Raw genomic sequence first — 17,595 nt, forward strand, 5'->3', positions numbered from 1 at the left:
AAATTGCGATCCCTATGTGACATCATTGTTGCAAGTATGAATACAAATGGATTGAATTGAGTTTAAATACGGGTATATCAAAATTCGATTTGATAATGTAAATCCTCTATTCAATCTAATTTGATGATTCGGTGGATCTCACAAAGGTCAAATCAAATTTGCCAAGGATGTCAAATATTTGATAACTCGAGTTTGTTTCAACTCAATTTAATTACCCATTGGTTTCTAAAATTTAATAGAAACTTCTAAACTCAAGGAACAGTTTCTGGTCCCAGCAACCAGAAGCAAATTAATTCAGGGGAAAATGTTTCTTTGAGTTAAAGGCAAAAGCCTCAGACTCCCTTTGGTGGAAATGCATTATTAAATTAAAAAAAATGAACTAAAAATCACTTTTTCTAGAAGATTGGAGATGGCAGATCTATCTCAGCATTTATGGATCCATGGGTGCCTCAACTTGAGATCAACATTCTGGCCAAAAGAACTGAGAATCCTGATTTCCTCCACAAGAAAGTTTGTGAGCTAATCACAAATCACCAGACTTGGAATGTTGATCTCCTCAACAACCTTTTTGAAGAAAGAAGTGTTGAAGCAATACTAATTATCCCTTTGACGAACATGCAACAACCTAACAGACTTCTTTGGAAAAATACAAGCAATGGAGAATTTATAGTAAACTCAGTTTATCACTCCTAGAAACTCCACTCCAAACACAAATAAGCCCTCTAAGTTGGCCCAAAATTTGGAAAAGCCCATGCTCCCACAGATGACAAATCTTCATGTGGAAGTTTCTCCATAGAGTTGTTCGAACTAAGATAGAAATATGGTGCTGTAGGAGAAAAGAAGAAACTGGGTGTACTTTCTGTAAAGAAACTTTTGAAACCAAAAAGCATCTTTTCCTGCAATGCCCTCTCTTGAGGGCGGTCTAGATTCAAGCTCAGGTTGGTTTGGTTTCAGAACTCTATTTGATTTCTAACCAAGTGGATTTAATCCAGTGGTGGTGGCAGTACAATTCCCACTTGGAAAATAAAGTGATAAAGTTTAATTACATTGCAAAGGTGTGTGTGCCATCTTAAGAAGCTTTTGGGATGCAAGAAATGATCAAATTTTTAACAATGTCAACCCAGACTCCCTTCAAATACTGAGAAAGGCTGAAAACTACTGCAGTTACAAAGAACCGGGGCTTAAACTCCTCAATCCACCAGATTCTCAATCAGAATGGGATTTACAATAAGTCTTCTCCTTAGAAATTCTGATCATTCTTGTTGATGGCTCATGGAATCCATTCACACAAATTGTATATACTGGTATATATATATATTCACTCATAGGTCTCATCTTATCCTTGCAGAAGGAGAAATATGCTTGGCAAGATCCCCAACAATAGCTGAGCTCTAGGCAGTGATTAGAGGACTAAGAAAGTTTTTTTGTATGGGTGTAAAGACATGTTTTTTGTTTTCAGATGCTAAAGTAGTGCTAGCGAAGCTCAATGGGACAGATAAGCAGATACCATGGGACCAACAAGCACTTTATGATCATATTTTGGAACTTCTATCTTTTTTGATAATATTAAAATCATGTATGTAAGCAGGAATGTCATTCTGCCAGCCCATGATCTGGGAAAGAGAGCTCGGCATATGAACTCTTTTGTAAATAGCTATGCCAGCTCGGTAAACCTAACTCCCCTTTTTGTGAACTCATGTAAAGGGATTCAAATGTTCCCTTAACTTCCTCTTAATGAATCCAGTTTCTATCTTTGCTGAAAAAAAAACTACTTTTATCATATATATACTTGTCTTTTTATAAAATAAGATAAATAACATAAAAAATATAAAAAATCAAATTACAAAAAATGTAATATAAACATATTCACAATGTACTAGATCATATCAGATTCTGTCAGATTGGATAGGTGGTGTTCCAAATCTGATTCAATTATTTTAAATGGATCCTATTGTTCAATCCAACCCGGGCCAAAAATCTGAGGGAGGGAGAGGAGGGGGATCTGAATCTAGTAAAATAGGATTGGGTTCGAATTCAAATTGGATCTTGATTCAGTCCATTTGCACCCCTCGTTGCAAGCCTATAAGTGGTGGACTTGCTGACTATTGGGATTAAATTGTAGACTCCAGACTTTAGAGTCCAACTGATACTTGAGAAAGGACCCTAGACCGAAATCATCAAATAAGTTTTAATACTTTAGGACAGAACTGACATTCTTTTAGTTATTTATTTTTGACCTCTTCGTTTTACTACAATTTGGTTGTTGTTGCTCAGGTTGAATGGGTCAACGGGATTACCAGGGTCAATAATTTTTTGACTTTGCAATGATTTTCCCAAGAAAGCAGTTCGGGGTCAAAACAGAACTGGTGACATGACCTATTTTTGGGTGAAAAAGTTTGATTGTCTCAATAAGAGTTTTAAAACCTTGATTATAATAACATTTTTTTTCTAATTTTAAGGAATATCATACCTTGGTTGAAGGCTTCAAGTTTTCCAATAGAAAGACTTTTAAAATATGTGAGGAACTATACCTTGATTGAGTACATTGCTCTTCTTGTTAGTTTACCACTAATTTTAAGTGAAGAAAATTTCTCATTTTTTTTTTTGAATTTTGATTTTTTTTAATTCTGTCATTTTTGAAACAACCAATGAGATTCTCTCATTACCATAAAACTTACCTAAAATCTCTCTCTCTTACGTTCCCAATAACCTAAATAATCTTCTCCTAAAATTTATCATAAACTATCTCCCCCACCATCCCACACTTTCTCCTAAATTATTTCTAATTCTTATTTATCTTCTTAATTATCTCTAATTCTTATCTATCTCCTAAGTTATCTCTAATTTAGTAGACAGTTTTTCACTTACGTTCCTATTTATCCTTTTCCCCCACTTTTTATCTATATCTACCTAAAGGAAGTTTGAATTAAAAAATTTAAGAATTATTTAAATATTCTAATGAAATTATATAATAACTTTAAAATATTTATTAAAAACACAAAAAGAATAATTCTAATAGATTTAATAATATTAATAATTTTATATTTCTACAAAATTCATCACAAAATTATATACTAACAATGTAAATTATGATTTTCCAGATTTTTCAACTTAATGTTATTCACATAATAAAAATTTAATGTTAAAAAATAAAATATTATTTAAATATTTCAATTACTAAATACCTTAAATAAAAAATATTAAAAATAGATAAATAATTATATAAAAAAATATTTAATATTATTAAATAGCTTTAAAATAAATATAATTCAAATAATAAAAAACTTAAATATTTTATATATTATTTAAATATTTAAATAAAAAATATTTAACATAACTAGATTTTAAATATTTAAAATAACGAAATTATGTAATGAATTTAAAAATTTGCTTAAAAGTAGAAAAATAATTATAACATAATATTGAAATTAATAATAATTTAATATTTTACAAACTAAATAACGAATTTATTTAATGGATTACTAAATTTAATAATAATAATTTAATTAAAGAAAATAACTTTGAAAAAACTAATATTTATGAATAATAATTTTAAATTTTTAATCTATATTTATTATATAATTATATATACTAGAATTAATATTTATTGTATTTTGTGATAAATATATTTTCTATAATTATGATACTTTTTTTTGTTTGTTATTTAATAGGAATTTTTTAATAATTTATTGATTTATATTTATTAGAGAGTAAACTATTATTTAGATTATACTATTTATTGACCAACTTAATAAATTTTTTAGTATTTATTATATTTTTATTAGTTATTTATTGTATTTTCATTATCAAAATATTTTCAATAATTGTGTATTTTTGTTATAAATTTTCAATAATTATTGTCGATTAAACTATTGTTATTAGATGATTAATTTAGTTAAAATTAGGAGTGTTCAAGGGTTGATTTGGTTCTATTGTAGGCTGTTTGGCCAACCGAATCGACTTGGTTTGGTTGGGGAGTTGGTCACCCGAAATCGACTGACCATTTGTGAAACCTGTCCACTGATTTTGTTGGTTTGGGTTGATATTTGGTTTAGTTAGTCAGTTCAAAAGACATAAAAAATCAAATTTAAGTTTAAAGAAACTATAATGGTATTTTTAAAAAATAAATTTCTGATATAAAATATTTTAGACTAAGAAATATGGAAAACTTCCCACACTCCCGTCTTAAAAAAAATATATTTAAAAATATAAAATATTAATGTATATATCTATGGTTAGGTTGTTTGACTTTGGTTGGTTTTCAAATGACCAAAGCGAAATTGATCCAACTTGGTCAAGTTGGGAAATCATTGAACCAAAGCCAACCAAAAAATGCTAGAAAATTGACCAACTCGGGTCGAGTTGATCGGATTGGTTGGTTTCATCAGTTTGATCAACGACCCTAACTAAAATTAATTATTGTTGTTTTTGTATTGTAAACAAAAAAATTAAATGTTGTATCTAAAATATAAATAATTATTAATTATTTAAAAAGTAAAAAATATAAAATAATTGTATGCTCTTATGTGTTTTTATTATTTAGCTTTCCTTAACATGTCCCATGCATCGCATGGTTCCTGTTAGTAAGAAATTAAAAAGGAAAGAAAAGAACCCAGGATTTTAATTCAACCATTGACTTTTGACCTTTAGGTAGCATTTGGTTATAGTACGATTTTTATTTGCACTTGTATAAATGCATGGGAGTGCAAAAGGGATGAGTGTAAATTCGTTTGCTATTGCTTTAGTTTTGATTTTGCCTTATTTATTTATTTTCTTGAGAAGATGCCTTGTTTATTTATGAGAAGTAAAAAGAAGTGCTTTCTACATTAAATCAAAGAGAATGGAAGTCAGAGAGTTATTTTTTCCCAAAATAATTAGGGTGCGAAATGACGCGGTCCCCACTTTATATGGGAAAAAATTAAGATAGAGAGAAGGGGGGTGCAAAATTAACCTTAGGTTTTGAGATGCAAATCATAATCTTGTATTTTGTATTATTTTTTATATATTTATACTGTACATATTTGTATTTATATTCCTTCCAAACTGAGCCTAACAAACAAAACAGAAATGAAAAAATTTGCACCAGTCAAGATTAATTTATTTACGATCAGAGAAGTATATAACATTTTGTCCGAGATTGGAATTAGATTTTAAAAGGTGTGATTTTCTTGAATATTTAAAGTTGACTGCTCTAAAGAGTAAAGAATAATGAAGCCTAGAGATGAAGATTTTTTTTATTGTTTTTAATCTCTGTTTGTTCTGCTGTCCTAATTCCTGAGCTTCACTATGATATCTGAAAAGTTTTTGACCAATCAACTGGCATCGTAAACATGGTAGCCAATCAGGTGTTATGTATCAAAATTCATGGGTGGGCTTTGATTGATTAAAATTCTTCTGGTACCATATCTTTCCTCCATCATAGATTTTTCCTTGGGAAAAATACATACAAAATGCAAGATTTTGTATCCTACATATTTGTATTTGTACTCTTTCCAAATACAATTTTCATATTGTATTTATATTTGTATTTGTACTCCTTCCAAAATTGGGTCTATTATGAAAATCTAGTGGAATCTATCTTTCTTCAAATTCTTTGAGGCCTCTTACTAAAAACAAAATCTGAGGCTGCAAGCCCAAGCCCATCCATTTATCTATTGGGTCTAAATTTGAAGCCAACATCTTTGGGCTGGGCTGGGCTTTGAATTCTATCTGAAAAGATCAGTCCACGCGGACTCTTCCCATTCCGAGGGAGAGAGAGAGTAAACATCTCAACCATTTGACCTTTTATTGTTATTAAAATTAAGAAAATATTCATGAGAATGATACACATACACAGTTACACACACAACCAAGTGACTGAAAAAGGAAAATACACTGAGGTACAAATGATGCTTAACCCTCAATTTCAGTAGTCCCAAATTTGAAAGCATGTTACATAATGTAATTTCTCAAACCATAAGTCATAGAAACACCCAACTCTTATATGTACCAGCAGGAGGAGGATATCAGTTCACTCTCCTGCAATTCAATCTAATCTCTCCATTTGTTCCACTGAGGGGACTGATGTTGCCCATCTTCACCATGGCAGCAGCAAAATCCCGTGCAAAAGCAAACCTATTGATACTGTAGGTCCGAACCAGCGCATCCTGAGAACCACCGTTGAACAGCTCCTGGTCCGAATGGAGAAGTCCACGCCTAGTCACAAGGTTTTGATAGTAGCTGTTATCGAAGAAGTTCGGGGTCTGTATGTCGAACGGGGCCAAGTTGGTGTTTCCACCTGTGGCTGGGCAGGTTGCTCTTCTTCCGGCAGCGAAGTTGGGATTGATGTTGGTGTCATTGTATATCCGGTTTCGGAAGGTGAAGCACTGAGCTTGGCCAATCGTGTGGGCTCCGGAAAGCGCTGTCATGTCTCGCGCGCTAAGGCCCTTGGCAGCGAAGCTGGAAATGAGGGTAGAGAGGCTCGCAAACGGGGAGGGCAGATCGCTGTTGGCTGCACTTTGACTTGCTGTTCTTGCATCTCGTCGTCCCAGTGGTACACTCCATGAGGGTCCTCCTAGCTGCAAATTAAAGGAAGCTACGGTTACTACATTTCTGCTTGAAACAGCCAGCACCATCAACACTAACGACAGTGCGCCACTCACTACAAACCATAATTAATCATCATATCGTGTAATTAGGCCTCCCTTTGTTTCTCGATAATTCATTTATTTAAGCTCGATAATTCATTTACATATCCTTAGATAAAATTGTAAATCACATGGTGGGGCGCCCCACATTCTAGTATGCATTAGAAACATCCTTGACACTTGTCATTGGGAGATATTCCCTCGTAAAACTGTATAATGATCTTTTTATCAAAAAAATGACATTATTAAAAGGAAAATATTATCCTATCACATATTATTTTTTTTTTGCATGAGTAAACAATTTACTTAGGTAAATGCAAGGTTTATAAAACTGATCCGGAGAACGAACCAGTCAGGGTCCGGTTCCTGGGTCGAACCAATCGTTCAAACCGAATGATAGACCCGTTCAGACAAAAAAAAAAAACGGTTGGGTAAATGTGTCCCAATGTGTTTTTTGGGAAGACCCACTAATACAGAAATATCAAGTGGGGTTTATTTCTTATTTTGGGACCTACTAACATAGTAACATGCCTGCCTCTACTCAGAAGAGTTGGGATCTCCTACTTAACAAAACACGTACATCTTACAATGAGACAGGGACCCACCATAAAAGTGAGACCAGCCATCTATGAGATCAGCGGTGTCAGTAGAGTAGAAAACGAAGGAAGCCTTAATACTAACCAAGACAACTCCATCTCGTGCAGCTAGTGCAAGAATGTCTGCACACGATACTGTTGCACTGCAAGCGGCTTCCACTTGAGATTTAATGGCATCGATTACTTCAAAACCGCGTGCTGAGTTTTGGTTTGGCAAAGCATTCTTCTCACCGGTGAAGGTAGCTGTGTCGTCCAGGAGGATTGAAGCGTCGCAACCCTGAACCATTGAAAGTGTGGATGCATATATGTAAGTAAAACACGTAGGACAGAAGAAAAGAAACAAATTAAGAAGATGATGAAGAGATATAGTGATATGGGGTTAATTAAGGTCGTCGTCCTACATTGACGAAGCAATCATGGAAGAAAAGGCGAAGGATGGAGGCACCCAGTCGGCTTTCCCTGTTGACAGCTTGCCTCATCCCATTGCGCACTATGCCTTGTAGGTTTGGGCACGTAGTCGCATAGAAGTTTGGCGAGAGCTGTGCGTGGGCCGAGCATGCAAACAGGGCAAGGAGAGACAGCGTGAGAAAACAGTGGGTGATGATGGAGGCCATTGGTCACAACTCAAAAAGGGTTTTTGGTATTGAATGAAATAAGCTTAATTAGGCACTTAGGCAGCTTAGCTTGTGAGTTGTGATGAGACAAAGGGTTGGGAGCTCTTATTTATATAGCGATAAGTGGATAGCGTCCATGGGAAGAGAGAGAGAGAGAGAGCAAGTTGAGATTGATTTGAAAATTTGGAGGTGGGAACGGCCGGAGTCGATCGTTTCTGTCTGCCGTGGCTCTTTCAGCTATTCTCTCAAAGCGAAAGCGCCATTAATGGCGACTACCGAAGTTGACTTTTGCAGATTAAGATGATAATTAAGATACTCACGAGAGATGACAAGTTAGTTTGATCTGATTTTATATAAATTAAAGTTATAGTAAGACTTTCGTGTTTCATCTATCCGCACAAATTAAGTCTCTTTAGACCTGATTGACTGTAACTGGTCGATATAATAAACTTATAGAATGGGTCACGCTATCACAGCTCACAATTTGCTGCTATTTATTAATACACGTTTTTATAAATAAATTAAAATAAAATCCAAGGCATCCCATAGGCCCGCCCCATCCTCCCCATCCCAACTTTATTGCCTTTTTATGAAAGTCAAAATATGCGACTGTGTTTTGTGTAAAGAAATGCTGAAATGGTCCCTCAGATTAATGAAAAGTTGATCAGATTTAAATATTTGTGGTGTATATTTTTCCCACTTCTTAGAATGAAAAAAAAGTTTTAATTTCTTTGCTGCTTCCATCAAAACAAATAACTCTACAAGGGGTGTGGAAAGCAAGAGTTTTAGAGTTTCACTATACAAATAAGGTTCAATCTTATTCTTCTTATGCATGGGCCGGGTTTTAGTGGTGAAATGGTGAACCCCACTGGTCTAAACCTATGGGCCGGATAATTTTGGGGTCCAAAATTGTTTTTGGATCTATGACCGGTTCCCGGGTCAATTGGTCCTACCGTCGAATCTAATCTAGTTTTTAAAACCATGCCCCCACTAATATGATTGGGTTACGGTTGGATCAGCCTTAATTGAGTTTTGTGTTGGGTTGAGGTTGAGGTGAACCTGTGTTAAATCCAATTCCTTTGACATTTTAGCAGTGAAATATTTGTAACCAATGTTTTTTAATCGTCATTAACTCAGACACTTGGATCGGTCAGTCTGGGAATCGTTTAAACAATCGGTTTTGTTTTCCCTAGTTCTTGACCAAAAATCATTGATTTGACCAGCAATTCAGAACCATTAATTCGTTCAATCCGTTCAATAATTTTTAACTGTTTTTTTTTTATTTTAATTAATTTTTAAACTTTTATTTTTAAATTAGAATAAACCATCTGTTTAAACTGTCAACCCAAAAATCGATAGCTAGAACGAATCGGATCCGTTTTTTCTTTTTTTCTTTTTGTTTTTAACTTGTTTGTGACTATAGCTTACTTTGACTATAGGCGCCCTCTTTATTTAGCTGGGTAAGGTCAGGTTGAGGTTGCTCCATTGTTAACGTTCACCCAGTAAAGGACCCACTAAACAAGGGACCATTATTTGATGTGTAATGGTTAAATTTTGTACAAACATGCATGATAATGTGAATTGAATAGGAGGGTGGTTATTTTGTGCAAAGAATACCAAAGGTTAGGGATTGTACCTAGACCCAATCTACCACTCTCAATACCCCAGATTCACGATTTTCAAACCGCCGTTGATTCAGACGGTTGGACCATTTAGCCTAAGAACCATTTAAATAATTGGTTCTGTTTTACTTCAAACCTAGTTTTTGGCCAAAAATCATTGAAAAAGTCAATCATGATTTTTAAAACTGGACCGAACTAGAAAAACCGGGAACCGGTCAGGTGATCGATTCCATTTTTCCCCCAAAACTGAACTTTCTCCCAAAACCGTTGATTTTGGTCAATGAACTGTTGAACCGGGTGATTAACCGTTCGAACGGTTTTGACCATTTTTTTTTTGGTCAGCGAATCATTCGAACCGTTGAACCCCTGACTGGTTCGACCCACTCAGTGGTTTTGACTGTTTTTTATTTTTAATTTATCTGTTAGAATGAACCATCCATTCAAACCAGACAACCGGACTCAAAAAACGGTGGCCATAATAGTTACATTTATGGGTCGTTTTTTAAAACCATGCCACCGATATATCCACCATGTCATCTAATGTAGTGGCAAAGGAAAAACCTTTGAGAGATATTTTTATATGGTATGGTCAAGGATACCATGTGCCAATAATTAGCATGTGGTAAGAGCTTTTGTCGTAAACAGACATATCAATTAAGAATACGACACTCCCATTTTGGATAACAATTTTGTCTATACTAAAAAAAAACAAAAACAATACATCCTTCTCAATCATCATGGGGGTGCAAGTCGGCGGGCTGAATCGAATTTAAACTCAACGCAGGTTTAACACTAAGAATTAAGTCTAAGTCCTGAGTCCAGTTTAAATTCTGGGCATTACCTTGGGGGGTTGCAAACAGGTCGTACATTCGAATTTGATTTGTTAACATTTGAATTTGAATAGGGTCATATTAATCGAATATCTAATGGATTCGAATCGAATTTAGATTATAGTCGGATATTAAATAGTATAAATAAATTAAGTTAAAAATGACAGAATATTATATATTATTAATAAGATGAGCTAAAATGACTTTAATAATATATTTTATAAACAAAATGAATTGAAAATTACTTGCATAAAACTTAAACATATGACAAATTAGTGAAAAAGGATCAGATAGGGGTAGATCTATATTTGATCCATTTATAAATGTATAAAATTCGGATCAGGCTTAATAGGATTGGATTTGGATTTGGAATCGGATAATCATATACTGTTTGAAGCCCTACATGACCTGAACTGAAATTTGATGCACTTGAATTGGTGTTTGATTAATCTGGGCTTGGGTTTGGCCCGCCCAAGTTGCACCCCTAACTAACACAAGCCATATTGTCACGGTCAAATATAGGCTTAGCCTTGCCTATGCTTGGCGGGCTTACGTTAAGGGACACCATAGTTATTTTCGCCTATAAGATTTTGGGGAGAAGTGATGTTATTTTCAGGCAGACCTCCAAAAGCCTAACGTATTCTTTGAGGAGGGGTGGTCAACCTCCTTGGGTGCCTGACCTTGGCACTCCTAAACCAACATCCCTTGTGGGGCGGCCCTGGTTAATGGCTAGCATGGCTACCAGGGTTCTCATGGGCGCACACATGCTCACGGGGACAGTGCATGGACCGGCACTGCGCTACCGACACTCAAGGGAGGCTTGGCATGTGGGCCTGGCTTGAGCATGACCTTTCACCATGCCAGCCCCTTGCCAAAGCTGAATGAACTATCCCGTTGCTCATAGCGCACGGGTGTGTTCCGGCCCAACGGTTGCCTATCATCACTGGCATACAGGTTCCTACATCATCGGCATACATGAGACCCTTCACATCGGCGCCAAGTCACCTCACATCATGGCCTTCCCCCTTTAGCATGTAAGTAGCGCCTCCCATGGACCGGCCAGAGCCAGCAGAGAGCCCCGACCTTGCGACTTGAGGTCATGATCCAGTGTTACTGACCTTGGTGGAGCCATCTCATCGGGCAACTCCTAGCCCTAAGCATATAAAAGGCTTGTCCTGGCCTGCCTTGGCCTGGATGCTCTTCCGCTGTAGAACTACGCCCGTGACAGTTGGTATTAGAGCCGATGCACACAGAGCCAGTTGAAGCGGTAATCTCGACAAGCAGCACATCGTGGGGTTCGGTTCCTAGGCACTTCCACTTGGGTTCAAGCAAGCAGTGCACATCAGGCTTGGCAAGAGGCCATTCATCGTGTCCCCATTCCAATGATCCCAAAACAGCGCCCTTGCGGGGGCATACGCATGAGCTATTACACGAAAGGCATATTGTGGCAATTTGAGTGGGGGAGTGTCATGCTTCCTCACGGGCATCAGTTGCTGTTCATTTTAGTGAGTTGTGGGCGGTGCACCTACATCTTGGTTTCATGACGGATGGGCTTGAGGTACGGACACTAGTTCGAATTGGTTTGTGTCGATGGTTGGTCAAGGAATTTTGCTGAGGTGAGAGCTTGACATCATGGGTCCTCGGTTGAAGACACAATATTGGAATGATAGGAATGTGGGTACACTGGCCGTTGGAGCATGGTAGCCCTACACTGGCAAAGCATCGGAGGACATGTTCAGCATTCACATAGGTGGAACACTTGCGGCAGCAACAATACATCACATGGTGAGTGCATGTTCGGCAACATCATGGGTAAAAGTTGCCACACTCGCGCACAACTCGGTCAGATCTCCTTTAGGCAGCAATAGATTGGGGCCCCCTCGGAGCGAAGATGTAGCTTGAACCGGCGAAGTGAAGTGTAGTTTCGAGGGCCAAGAGAGCATAAGCCATGGCTAGGTTTGAGTAACCCGAACATAGCGAGGTGAAGTTTGCAGGCCAGCATGGTGAAATGGTACACCCAGGACACACGCAAATAGCAGGAGTAGACCTATCACATTGTGTTCGGTAGCACCACCGAAAAGCTACCATGAAGACGGTCGAGCCTTGAGGTAAAGATGATACATGGGGCAGACCTCCGCGAAGCATCACACACACAATTTCTTCGAGGGCCCTTCTCACACACTTTCAATGGCATAGACATCGCGTGGTTTGAGTAACCTCAACACTGGAGGTGAAGTCCAGGCAAGTCGGCATGGTGAAATGGTTCTGTCCCCATTAATGGACACCAACATAGGCGAGACCCGTGTTGGCCAGGCGAGTCGAGGAACTGGGAGACAAGTGGATGGCACGGGACACAAACTTCCATTCATAGAAGGACCATTGTTGAGGACGACAATAGATCGAGTGGGGGAGCCTGTCACGGTCTGGCACAGGCTTAGCCTTGCCTACGCTTGGTGGGCTTACGTTAAGGGACACCATCGCCATTTTTGCTTGTAAGATTTTTGGGAGAAGTGATGTTATTTTCAGGCAGACCTCCAAAAGCTTAGTGTACTCTTTGAGGAGGGGTGGTCGACCTCCTTGGGTGCCTAACCTTGGCACTCCTAGACCAACATCCCTTGTGGGGCGGCCCTGGTTAATGGCTAGCATGCCTACCAGGGTTCCTCATGGGCGCACACATGCTCATGGGGACAGTGCATGGACCAGCACTGCGCTACCGATAATCAAGGGAGGCTTGGCATGCAGGCTTGACTTGAGCATGACCCTTCCCCACACTAGCCCCTTGCCTAAGCTGAATGAGCTTTCCCGTTGCCCATAGCGCACGGGTGTGTTCCAGCCCAGCGGTTGCCTATCATCACTGGCACACAGGTGCCTACATCATTGGCATACAAGAGACCCTTCACATCGGCACCAAGTCGCTTCACATCATGGACTTCCCCCTTTAGCACGTAAGTGGTGCCTCCCATGGACTGGCCAGAGCCAGCAAAGAGCCCCGACCATGCGACTTGAGGTCATGATCCATTGCTACTGACCTTGGTGGAGCCATCTCATCGGGCAACTCCTAGCCCTAAGCATACAAAAGGCTTGTCCTGGCCTGCCTTGGCCTGGACGCCGCACGGGTTTCTTCCGCTATAGAACTACCCTCGTGACAATATGGTGACCATGCTCATACCACCTTTTATAAGTGTTCCTTTGGGAGAGTTTTAAGGCTTCTGGCTTTATGGGGTGGGCCCCACATAGAATGTCTATAAGCTTTGTTTGGTGAAATACCTGGAAAGTTCCAATATGCTTTCATTCAACCAAGAAATTGACTTTCCAATAAACTAGTTTTTGGTAAGGTCTTTAAAGCGGCTCGGTAAAAGTAGTTCAATCAAAGTCAAAGCCTTTCAAAAAGGGCCCTTAATTTGCAGTTTAGATCAGGTGGGCACAACGTTGTAAGCATTGTAAATGAGCACTTAGAAATTTTTTTGACACTTGTCCCTTAAAATACCTCCAGCCTATCCTTGAAAAAGATTAATACTCACTTTTGATAGTTGTCATAATATTTATGAAGTGTTCATTTAATGTGCTTATTATGTTGTGCCTATTAGATTCGGTCTCATTAATTTGATGCTCATTTAAGAGTGTTGAAATGTAATAGCTTCTCGCTTTTTAAGGTGATCAGTTTCGTTTTTCCTCAAAATCGGATATTTGCAAAAAAACGTTGATTTGGTCAGTAAACTACTGACTTGGGCGGTTGAACTGTTCGAACCGTTCAATGGTTTTGACTGTTTTTTATTTTTTTTTAATTTTTTGTCAAAATGAGCTGACCGTTTGGTTCAAATAGTCGGACCATTCGACCTAGGAACCGAACCCCTGACTGGTTCATTCTTCGAGTTGGTTTTAAGAACCTTGCTCCATATAATGAATTCTAGTACAAAATGACTTTATGAAGCAATTAGAAACTTTGCTTCATAAAGTCATTAACTAGCATTCGTCATCTCCTTCATCTATATATGGCCTATTCGTTTTTCCACATGGACGGACTAGATTTAGGGGTGTCAATGGTATTCGAAAATTCGATTTCTAATTCGAGATTTGACATAATAAAATCAAATTCAGATAATTCGAATATCTAATCGATCGAATTCGGATACCCTATTCATACCAAATAGTTAATCGGATTTAAATTCGGATATGACCTGATTCAATTCGATAAATATCCAAATTTGATCGATTATTTAATTCTTATATATAATATATAATATATTTAAATGCCTTATATAACTTATATATAATAATTAAATTATATAAGTAATTTATATATTTATATACTTTATATAAATAAATATTTATTTTATATATTTATTAATTACCTAAAATAATTAATTACTCAATTTGAATCAAATATTTAAGTATTTAATCGGTTTTAAATTCGAATATTAATTTTAGTACCCATCGCATACCAAATCGAATTCAATTTTTAATCGAATTCGAATATTACTTAATTCGATTCGAATTCGATCCGTTCACCCCCTAATTAGATTGACGGTATAAGATGGGTGTTTTGAGTAGCAAAGGCCGCACAAAGTTATTTGTTTGTTTGTGACAATCGTGATTTTTGGTTAGTTAACTCATCTGGGTCCCATCCCATGAGCATGTAAAGGCTTAAAATAGGCCCTACAATTCTGTCAAAACTCAAAACAACAAGTGGGCCCTGCAATGGTAAGATATGTTTTTAGTGTTCGACTTCTTCACAAAAATGTAAAATTCATGAGTTCAGTTGCTTTGTAGTAAAGCAAATTCACAGATGTTTATCGCTAGGACATGTGTTTGAGTTTGACTAAAGTGATGTAGAACGAAGCTACTTGTTTCAAAGTGGCCACTTTCAAGGATCAGGGGTCAAGTCAACTTTTGAATTTTGTGTATAGATTAGATACTTCGGATCCAGTGCGTTTGGTACATTAAAACTTGGGTGAATGACGGTTTAGCCCAGGGTTAGAATATTTAGGCCCAAATACAGCATTGGTGTGTAAAGTAGGGGTATTTGACAATTTGAATGTTTATAGTTTGTAGTGGGATTCAAAAATCTGCAATGAGCCTATTCATACTTTTCTGTTAAAATTTTATAACTGATAACAATATTTTTATATAAAAAATGATTGTTGCAAGATTTTTGTAAATAGAACCTATAGAAAATTTTAAACCTCTTACATTCTCTTGATGTTAGGGTTTTAAAATTTTTTATGGAAAAATATGAACAGGCCCAATGCAGATTTCTGAATTCCATTGCAGACTTATAAACATTCAAAATATCAAAAACCCTTACTCTATAAATTAATGCCCGCCCATGAATTGACATCAATTCCGAGCTGACACCTATCCCAACTGTACTTTGGGCTTAAATATTCGAGATCGGATTTGCTCCTCACATAGGGTGCCTCGCACGCACATCCTACCATGCATTGGGAACATCTCCTGTACTCGTAAGTTCTTTTTTACAGGAGATGTTCCCAATGCACGGTGGATGTGCATGTGAGGCACCCAAGTGTGAAGAGCGTATCCCGTTTCTAAATATTCTAGGGAGAATGACCGATACCCCCAGTGCCAGAATTTATAGGTTCAATGTACGATCGGGATAGGTGCCAGCTCGAAATTGATGCCAATTCACGGGCGAACGTGGGTGCATAAAATGTGGGTATCAGTCCATTTGAATGTTTATAGCCCTGCAGTGTAAATCAGAAATCTGCATTGAGAAAATCTATACTTTTCCGAATATTCTAACCTTGGGGGATCCTGTCATTATCCCAATTTTCTATCGGTCCTTTACTAAAATTTTAAAACATTAAATTTTTATTTAAAAATATTATTATCAGTCATAAATGTTGCAGGTGATGGTCAATTGAGCATAAATTGACGTATTAAAATTTTAATGGATTCAAATAGAAAATCCCTTTGAATGTAAATGCATTGGATCCAGATTGACACATAGTAAGACAAATCATAAGATATAAGACAAACTTCATTGGTGATCCTGGTTGGCGGATTGGTCGGTAGAGGTTTTGGGCTTCTGTATTTTTGTTACCTCCCCATCAATTCAGTTTTTTATTCATTATAACATCTCCCTCTCACAAATCCCATGAAATTACAGATAAGAGTAATTTAATAAATTTGTGAACTGGGTTGATTTCTCCCCATAGTCTAATAATTGTGGAACTGCTAACTGCTAAGGGGCGGGGGCCCTCATAAACTACGAGGAGGTGGAGATAGAAGTTTTGACCAGAGTTCCTTCCATTCTCTTAGAACAAATCTTATATTTTGACAAGCTTACTCTTCTGAGTTTGAATTTGTCAAAATACACGCATTGATTAATGCAAGTGCAGTTAAGAGTAGACTGGAGCAAAGTCATGCTGCTTCCTTGCTTCTTAAGTGAGCATTGAATCTAGCTAGCCAGATGGAGTTGGATTGACTTGTGTTCATGAAGGAAGAAAAGTAAAAGCCAACTTCGTGTTATTGCTACCTGAATCCCTTTGTATATTTCCTAAAACCCGCGTAAAGCAAGGCTTCTGTTTCTCCCTTTTGCCGAAAGAAAGGGAAACAGGTCTTGTCTCTGAGATGACTCCCACCCACTCAATAATGATCTGTTAGTATAGCTATTAATTTTCCTACATATTTATTTTTCTTCTTTGAGAATATTACATTAAATATCATCTTATTTATTAGAAAAAAATCTATGAAGTAAGAAAGATATAATATTAGAAAGACTTAGACCAATCAAACCTCCCTAAGAAAATGGTTGCCACTTTTATGATGTTGGTTGATTAATCATAAGATTTTTTTTTTTTTTTTGTATCAAGTCTTTTCGACATCATAGTTGAATTTTATTTATTAATGTGATAATTGACTCTGCTTACCAGTTTAGTGTAAAATGGAAAGCCATCTGTGTGATGCACCAATTGGTGCCAAAATTCACTTTCCTGATAAAAAAAGAAACACTAAAATGGTTATTTTATGGGTGAGTTTAAGTAGCCTCACATATGATATTTTCTATTTATTTTTAAATTAAAAACACAAAATTTAGGAAAATTAGAGGCTATAAAGAAGAGTTATGACATCCAATAAATTTTGAGTTCAATTTTGAAAAGTTATAGTCTTTAGGCTTTGCTGCCTTACCAGACTTAGATTCATTCAGATTTGAGTGGATCAATATGTAGTCCATTTTAATATAGTCTAAATTAAAGGGAAAATTCCAGATAGGTACCTTCTATTTTAGGTTGAGTGCCAATTTAATATCTGAACTTTAAAATGCAACAAATAGTACCTGAACTTTC

The 17,595-nt window shown here is 36.8% G+C and overlaps 1 protein-coding gene across 1 annotated transcript; it reads right to left on the bottom strand.

Moving 5' to 3' along the window:
• Window positions 1-5,760: 5,760 nt before the first annotated feature.
• On the bottom strand, window positions 5,761-7,937 carry LOC104589739 (peroxidase P7-like). The gene is made up of 3 exons (XM_010248161.3): window positions 7,624-7,937; window positions 7,308-7,499; window positions 5,761-6,557 (listed from the first exon to the last, which is right to left on the bottom strand). The coding sequence occupies exons 1-3, from the start codon at window positions 7,834-7,836 to the stop codon at window positions 6,006-6,008; spliced, it is 957 nt and encodes a 318-aa protein (XP_010246463.1). The 5' UTR covers window positions 7,837-7,937; the 3' UTR covers window positions 5,761-6,005.
• Between the last annotated feature and the right edge of the window lie 9,658 nt (window positions 7,938-17,595).

Source organism: Nelumbo nucifera, chromosome 3 (assembly GCF_055504915.1).
Source record: "Nelumbo nucifera cultivar China Antique chromosome 3, China Antique-T2T, whole genome shotgun sequence".
Taxonomy (NCBI): domain Eukaryota; kingdom Viridiplantae; phylum Streptophyta; class Magnoliopsida; order Proteales; family Nelumbonaceae; genus Nelumbo; species Nelumbo nucifera.